The 7,937-nt window shown below is 42.3% G+C and overlaps 1 protein-coding gene across 1 annotated transcript; it reads right to left on the bottom strand.

Moving 5' to 3' along the window:
* Window positions 1-2,701: 2,701 nt before the first annotated feature.
* rbp4l (retinol binding protein 4, like) lies at window positions 2,702-7,045 on the bottom strand. Its single transcript, XM_061263777.1, has 6 exons — window positions 6,982-7,045; window positions 6,220-6,337; window positions 5,459-5,595; window positions 5,117-5,229; window positions 3,278-3,490; window positions 2,702-2,808 (listed from the first exon to the last, which is right to left on the bottom strand). Exons 2-6 carry the CDS (start codon window positions 6,334-6,336, stop codon window positions 2,798-2,800), a joined length of 591 nt encoding a protein of 196 aa, XP_061119761.1. The 5' UTR covers window position 6,337; window positions 6,982-7,045; the 3' UTR covers window positions 2,702-2,797.
* Window positions 7,046-7,937: the final 892 nt, after the last annotated feature.

Here is a 7,937-nt window from a genome sequence, read left to right as displayed (position 1 = left end):
AATGTCTGTTCCCTGCTGTTCAACACGGTGGTGCATCTGTAATGTTGTGACAGGCAGTCATCTCATGGGAGTCATTGGGTCCAATGATTGCTCTGCATGATCATACTGTGTAATGACTAAGGAATATGAAGAATTTTCATTCACTTATTTTGCTCCTGCTTCTCCCTCTCCATAGTTTCCTTCTGCTGCTTTCACTGCTAGCGATCAGCCTTGTGGACAGAGGAAGCCAGTGTCTGGTTTTCTGGTCTCTGTCAATCCTGGGAGACATTAAGATGATCGCTAGGCCTTCGGGGATGACTACACTGGCAGATAAAGGCTTGGCAGGGGCAGAGTACTGGTGTGTGGAGTTTGGTGTTGCTGTGGAAGGTGTAGTGACGAAGCAGGAAAGTGATGGAGCGGGATGGTCATGGAGCTGGAGGATTATGCTGTACTGCGTACTCTTTGTGAACTCGGAAACTCGTAGCTCCAACTTGGGAGTTACAAGCTCAGAGCGTTTCAGTGGTAACTTGGTAACAAGCATTAGTAACATTATGGCTGGCCAGAAGCTGTTGCTATTCATTACACTTTCTGAGCACTTAAACCATCAGAGCTACTTTATAGCATTTTTCATTTATGAGGCGATTTTAATTTCCAGGTGAGACACTCTAGTGAGTGAGAAACTTGTGAGTGAGTGTTTCAGTAAATATCAAGCCGTAAAGAATGCTAAGCTTTTTTTTTCTTTTTTTGCTTGTAAGTAGCCAATCCGTGGCTGAGCTGGTCAGGCCACTTACTTTAATAAGCCTGGCTCTTACGTAAGAGAGCTTGGGAGGTGTCACTCATGCAGGCTGATGGCAGCAGTCGTCACCTAGGAGACCAACACCATATGGAACCGAGACAGTAGACGGATCACCACTGATGAAGGACGCAACATGTGATGCCAACACATTGCCCAGATTTTGTGACCTGGGGCTTGGGGGCTCAATACAAAAGCAGCTGTTTCTGTAAAATGGTGAAGGTAAACATACACATGTAAATACCATGAAATAAAAGCTGATTTTCTGTGCATTTGTCTCATCTTTTGATCTCAAAACCTAATGCCTTAATATATAGCAAAAATAATACATTTCACTTCACTGTTACCATACTTTTAGAGGACACTGTGGATGATTTCTCATCCATTTGAAATGTGAAATCGTATTTCAATGATATTTCAGTTGATTTCGTATCTCATATTGACAAGACGTTAATATCTTATCCAACTGAAAATAAAACATATTGAATCATCATTATTTTTGTTGCTGTGATGTGTACATAATTGAGTTTCTGATGTTCATGTGTGTACATGATGAAATCAGAAGTGTCTGTGCACACAATGGACGCGTCTGTGTGTGCATGTGTGTGTCCATGATGGAGTTATCAGTGCATGTGTGTGTGTGTGTGTATTATTTGTGATGGAGTTATCTGTGTCCGCAATGTTACTGTTAGTGGTGTTAGTGCTTCTACTCAGGTAACCCCCACACTGACCGGTAATCCTCTTTCTCCTGATCAGCAGGGAACAAAGAGGGGCTCAGCCATGTAAAATGAACCTGAACACCCTGCCACACGCTATGCCACACACACACACACACACACACACAAGCACACACACATACACACACACACACACAGACACACACACACACACACAGACACACACACACACACACAGACACACACTCACACACACACACACACATACACACACACACAAGCACACACACATACACACACACACAGACACACGCACACACACACACATACACATACACACACACACACATACACACACATACAAGCACACACACACAGACACACACACACACACGCACACACACATACACACACACATACACATACACATACACATACACACACACACACAAGCACACACACACAGACACACACACTCACACACACACATGCACACAGATACACACACATGCACACACACATACACACACACTTTTTGTTAACTTATTTTAGCTTTTATTACCTGACATATCATTACAATTGTATGTGTAGATAGACATCTCAACGTGGATATCGGTCTTTAAAAATGAGTTAGAGAGAATATCTGATCTAGATTCCCATTTCTTCCTCCGTGCTTTCCTCTGGTTGCTGTGGAGTTTGTGGATCTATCACAATATTCAGACTCGTATCTGTGTGCATCAGTTTTCTGCACAGTATTTGCTCCTAAGTGGATGGGCCTATTTTGAAAACAATGCAGCTGTCCTTTCAGTTTTCCCAATCTCCCTGACCCTCCTCTCCCCATAAACAGCTTAGATTTAAACGGATGAAAGGACTCAGTCGGATTGAAAAAGTTCAACTTTATGCCAGTATTCAGAAATTCAGCATGCACATTTTTGTTATGTCTGGTTGCAGTACTGAATGTACTCTCGCAGCCAAACATTCTGTTATGATTTAAGCAGATGAAATAGGCTAAAGTTAGATGCACCAAAGCTAGATTCTGTTCTGAATTCAGCTGGAGAAATAACATCGGTAATGATACTGCAGAGGTCTGAGGTGATTATTATTCTTTTTTTTAAAAGGACAATAGATCCCCTATGAAAAAAAGACAAAGATGATTTTGCAGAAATTTGTTTAAAAAAAGGTTTATTGTCTCATAGATCTGGTACAACACATCTGTGCTCTTGAAAGGGCGAAATGTTGGCTTGTTGGAACGGTCTGGTCTAATGCTACGACACTGCTACAGCGTGTTCTGGATGCCTCTTCTCATGCCAGCATGCTAAAGGAATCCTTCTGATGCTCCACACACAGTCTAGCAAGCGCCTGGAGGGGAGAGAGCGGAGATGGGCATGAGTACAAGGCACCGGCCGGTGGTGAGCAGCAGACCTGGGTCAAATACGTCATTGTTTTGGATTCATGTACTTTTCTAGGGTGACTGAGATTGTCTGGTGTATTGGCACCGATGAAATACTCTCAAAAATGGCAAACCCCACCTTTTGGTCCTCTTGGTTGGCTCAATTGCACCAAGCAACCTCAATCGAGCCTCAATATTTGAATCCAAAACAAGTATGTATTTTATGCAAGTCTGGTGAGTCACATTTTTAGTGCCGGTCAGGTCTTTTTATGCCAGTCATTTCTTTGTAATGTAATGTAATGTTCTGCGAGTGCGTTTGGCCGGTCTGTGAGACTTGCTGTTCTGCCAGAGGGCTTGGCCGCTCTGTGACTGTGTTTGGCTTTGCTGTGAGAAGGTTAGGTTGTCGTGTTTGGCAGCATGGCAGTTTGGCAGACTCACCGGACTGCAGCACGGGCTCGAACTGGCCAGCCATGCAGATCTCCTCCTGCTTCTGCCGGACGATGCGCTGGATGGCGGGGGGCAGGCCGCGGGGGTTGCGGGAGAAGATCAGGGAATAGCCATCGTCACAGGAACCGTCCTCCTTCAGGGTGCGGCAGGCGTAGGTGATGGCGTAGTTGTCATAGTCGGTGTCGATCACCCAGTAGTTGTCGCCTGGAAGCAAATGATTCAATTAATAATTTAGAATAAGTCACGCGGGTGGCATTAGAATGTATGAGACTATGTGTAAGAGTGTGTGTGTGTGTGTGTGTGTGTGTTTGGGTATGCATGTAATTGCCTCTTTGTGTCTGTTTGAGATTATTCCTTCTCCTGTGTTTAAAAAATGTGTGTCATTAAATATTTTAAGCAAATTATATGAATACTTCACAATTATTGCCGGCAGTTATTTTGTAGAATCTCATATTCTCATATCTCATCAGGAAAGTAATTGATTTTACCGTCACATTCCTGGAATTCACATTTGGGAAAGCTTTTTTGATGTTTTAAACACAGGAAATGTTCCTGATAAGGATTAAACTGGCAGTGTTTACACTGTTGAGTAAACCGCCTCCAACTGCCTACTTTTAATGCTGGAGAACAGAATGAGTAAAATTTAGTTTCACTTGTTCTGAACTTCTTATTAAACCACTCTGCTTAAAAGAAAATAAAAAAATCATATGAGGATGAATATGATATGATATGATATTATATGATATGATATGATATGATGTGATATATGGATATGATATCAAAAGCGTAAAAATTCTGAATCATACCTTGGATTATATAAATTCAGAAAGGTACTGAATTACATTGTACATTGTAACACATATACTAATCATGAACCTTCTGCTGTCATTGTGACATAGCCTTCCCTATGCTGCACTGCTGATAGATAATAACTGCAATAGAATATTATAGCTACTAGTATTTAGATTATCCTACAACCATGTTTATTAAGTCTTAGGACTTCATACTCCAATAAGCACATTTTTAGCATCCACAATTGCACCAAGCAAACACACCAGTGGCAAACGTGCCCAAGTGCAACAAAATTGATGGATCATGTCAGGCTGACTTTCCTCATTGGCTTTACATTTGATAATGGTAGTTAGCTAGCTAACGCTAGTTCACTAACATTTCATAATGTGAGTTAGCTAGCTAACGCTAGTTCATTAACATTTCATAATGTGAGTTAGCTAGCTAACACTAGTTCAAATTTCTTGGTACTTTACAACCACAACCTAATGTTTTAACAAAGTACACAGGCATGATATGACTAAATCCATGTCCTGAGACTGTATCATACCGGTTTTCAGGTTAATACCGGTATACCGCTCACCCCTAGTCATAGGTTTTATTGATTTTTCTCTGATGTTTGTAGAGGCATTTGTGAATTCCTTAAATTTACATTAATACCTGGGGAGAACCATGACTAGCTAGCCAGATGTTTTTTCTTCATAAGAATGAACAATTCAGCTTTGAAATAAGTGAGGACAGCACATGAAGGGAGCAAATATCTGGATAGTCAGTGCATTCAAGCAACTTGCTTGATGCAGGGTATGCAGAGCCCATATCACAAGAGGACATTAACAGAATATACAACTACTCCCAACTGCGCAGTGCATTAAAAACTGAATTGAAAAAAAATGCTGCTCTTAAACTTTTTGTAAAAAGTAGCTGGCTGAGTTCATCAAGTGTGTGCATCCAAGTGCATGTTTGTGTGTGTGTGTGTGTGTCTGTGTGTGTGCGCATGTTTCTGTGTGTGTGTGTATTTATATGTTGAAACTCATAACTCACCTCCACTGGACAGGTAGCTGGCCAGGCCCTGGTAGGTCATGAACATCTTTCCGGGGTTTGATGGGTCAGGTACTGTGTACTGGGCAGCCATGTCAGCGCACACAACCCAGAACCTGGTAAAACAGACCAGAGTGCACACTCATTTATGTGTATCACTGATTTATACAAACTCATGCCTTGTGCTGTGGCCTCATATCAGGGATATACTGTAACAAAATACAAAATGCAAAATACCTCTTTACCTGGCAACAGTTCTGGCAACAGTTCTCTCCTCCATAATTAACCTACATCTCCTGCATCTCCTGAGCGCCCCCTCCCCCCTGTCTGGTGCCCCCCACTCACCCAAAAAGTGTGACGCGGCCCTTGGAAGAGGCTGACATGGTGCCGTCATCATCGATGGTGTACTCGGCAGAGATGTTGTCCTGAAGGAAGAGGCCTTCCGGGTCTTTCTTCTGCAGAGCGTACCACTTACCAGAATACTGCAGCACACAAAGGAGTCCATCAGGGTGAGCAACAGTAGTGGCCAAAAACACACTGCAGTGCACTCAAATAAGTAAATATATCTGTCAACTACAAAGAGAGTAGCGAGGTGTAAGTTGCTTTGTAGGTGGCACAAAAGGGGTACTAAACAAAAAGGCAACACTGAAAAAAACTTTAAAACTTAGTTATATAACTCTATGGCAAGATAAGACAAAAATATTGCCAGCAGGGTGAGATAGTTTTACTCTTTCCAATATTTGCCAATGACAAGATAATTTCACTTGTCAAGCAAAAGGTGAATTAAAACTACTAAAACGACTAAAACACTTAAGGTCGTCATTTCTTGCAGTGAACCAGTAGTCCATATGAAGTACATACATTTAAATACATGCATTTGAAACATTGCACCTTCCTGAAAATGCAGCTTGATGTAATTTCATCCCACATTGGATTTTGGTGCACACTCACAGATGTGTGGTCATTTTAAAACTGTGAGCTTTGAAATTGCCTTCTCAGAAGTTTCCCTTCCATTGGTTAGTGTTATACAGAAGTAGGTGCTATTGAAAAGATGTAATAACTTCTAGTGGTGCTTTGAGGACCAGATCTGACAGGAGGACACTCACCCTCTTGGGGTCAAAGTCAGCCTTGACTTTGAAGCTGTCTACGACACAGGATGCCGACCAGCACCTCTCAACATATGAGAGGAGCACCACCAACAGAGCGAGCTTGGAGTAGTCCATTCTGCCAGGGACAGAAGAGAAGCATTTCAGTGCATCATAACATAATGTAACATAATTAAGAGATACAATCTGTTCAGCTCAAAAATGTTTGCCATATCCCCACCACTAAAGTGTACTTAACAATTAATTTACCTAAAGACAAGATAGTATCTAGGACTGTATCAAGCCTGGTTTTGAAAACCGGCCCAGAGTTTCTGTCTCCATTTTATGACCTGGCAAGCTTCTCCACACAGTGGAATTTAGCAAAAACATTTTTTAAATTCTATTAAGCAAAAAAAAGTCTATTATGCAAAGATTCAGGTATGCATTAGCATGTGGGTGTACAGGCAGCTCTGTTACATCGTGCACCACAGGGGCATGTCTGGTAGGGAAGAGATAAACCTTTCAGCCTAGCCCACTACCTTACCCCTTCTCCATGCACATTCATTACTCCAATGATCACAGCTAAAAGCTGCCTTTCAGTCCACACTTTGAAACAATCATCTCAATTTCCTTGTCTTCCTTCGCCAAGACATTCTGATCAACATGCGTTTAGCAGATCCCATTTTACTTCTTCAGTGATCCAGAACTTCCTGCCAGCTGGTCGGCCTCTCAACAAAAAAGTGGTTGTTTGTTGCCCAAGAAAATGTATTATAAATTCCTTACCTGTCTCTGGATCTGTAGTTCAGAGAGGTAGGGAGCAGGATGCAGCGGTGTTGAACTGTCTTTCTCTGGCTGTCCAACAGACTGTGGTGCCTCTCCTCCTGGGATCCTCTTTTATAGTCCACACACAGACAGGCTTATTGATTATTTTCACTTCTTGTAACTAAATAAGGTGCTTAAATCTAGCGCTAATCCTGGTGCAGAAATCCTGGCCATAATCTGGCCTGTGGGCTGAACACTCCGATGATTGCCGTAAAAACAATTAGAGGTTTATGTAAGCCCAAACGAGCCTGTGTGGACAAGAAACATATGACAGCCACAAAAAGGACACAGAGGGCAGCGGGATTACAGGACTGGATCAATGGTGCTGCTAATTAGCACAGCTGCACGTGGAGGCTGCTGAGATTGCTCAAGGCGTATGGATATGTTTATGTTTTGAGGCGGCCTGTAGCGTCGTGGTTAAGGTACATGACTGGGGCCCGCTAGGCCGGTGGTTCGATCCCTGGTGTAGCCACAATAAGATCCGCACAGCTGTTGGGCCCTTGAGCAAGGCCCTTAACCCTGCATTGCTCCAGGGGAGGATTCTCTCCTGCTTAGTCTAATCAACTGTAAGTTGTTTTGGATAAAAGCGTCAGCCAAATGAAATGTAATATAATGTCATGTTTTGTAATTACACCCTCTGGTGTCGAGAAGAACTGCCCATTCAGCTCATTTAGAATGAAAGAGCATAATGAAGCATAATGAGAAAAGACCATTCAGCACATCTGGAGCATAAGATAAGAATACATACAGTAATGAGGTGATCAGCCCTTTCAGCCCATCTAGAATGAATGAATACCGATTTCATGACAAAGTCAAATTTGTGTGTGATATGAGTTACATCACATATTGGTTAGGACCTGGTGAGGTCTTGAAGAGGGTTAGTTAAGACCTAATTTGTACCATTGGCACATGGCATT

Source organism: Conger conger, chromosome 12 (assembly GCF_963514075.1).
Source record: "Conger conger chromosome 12, fConCon1.1, whole genome shotgun sequence".
Taxonomy (NCBI): domain Eukaryota; kingdom Metazoa; phylum Chordata; class Actinopteri; order Anguilliformes; family Congridae; genus Conger; species Conger conger.
This window is presented reverse-complemented; position numbering and strand designations above follow the sequence as displayed.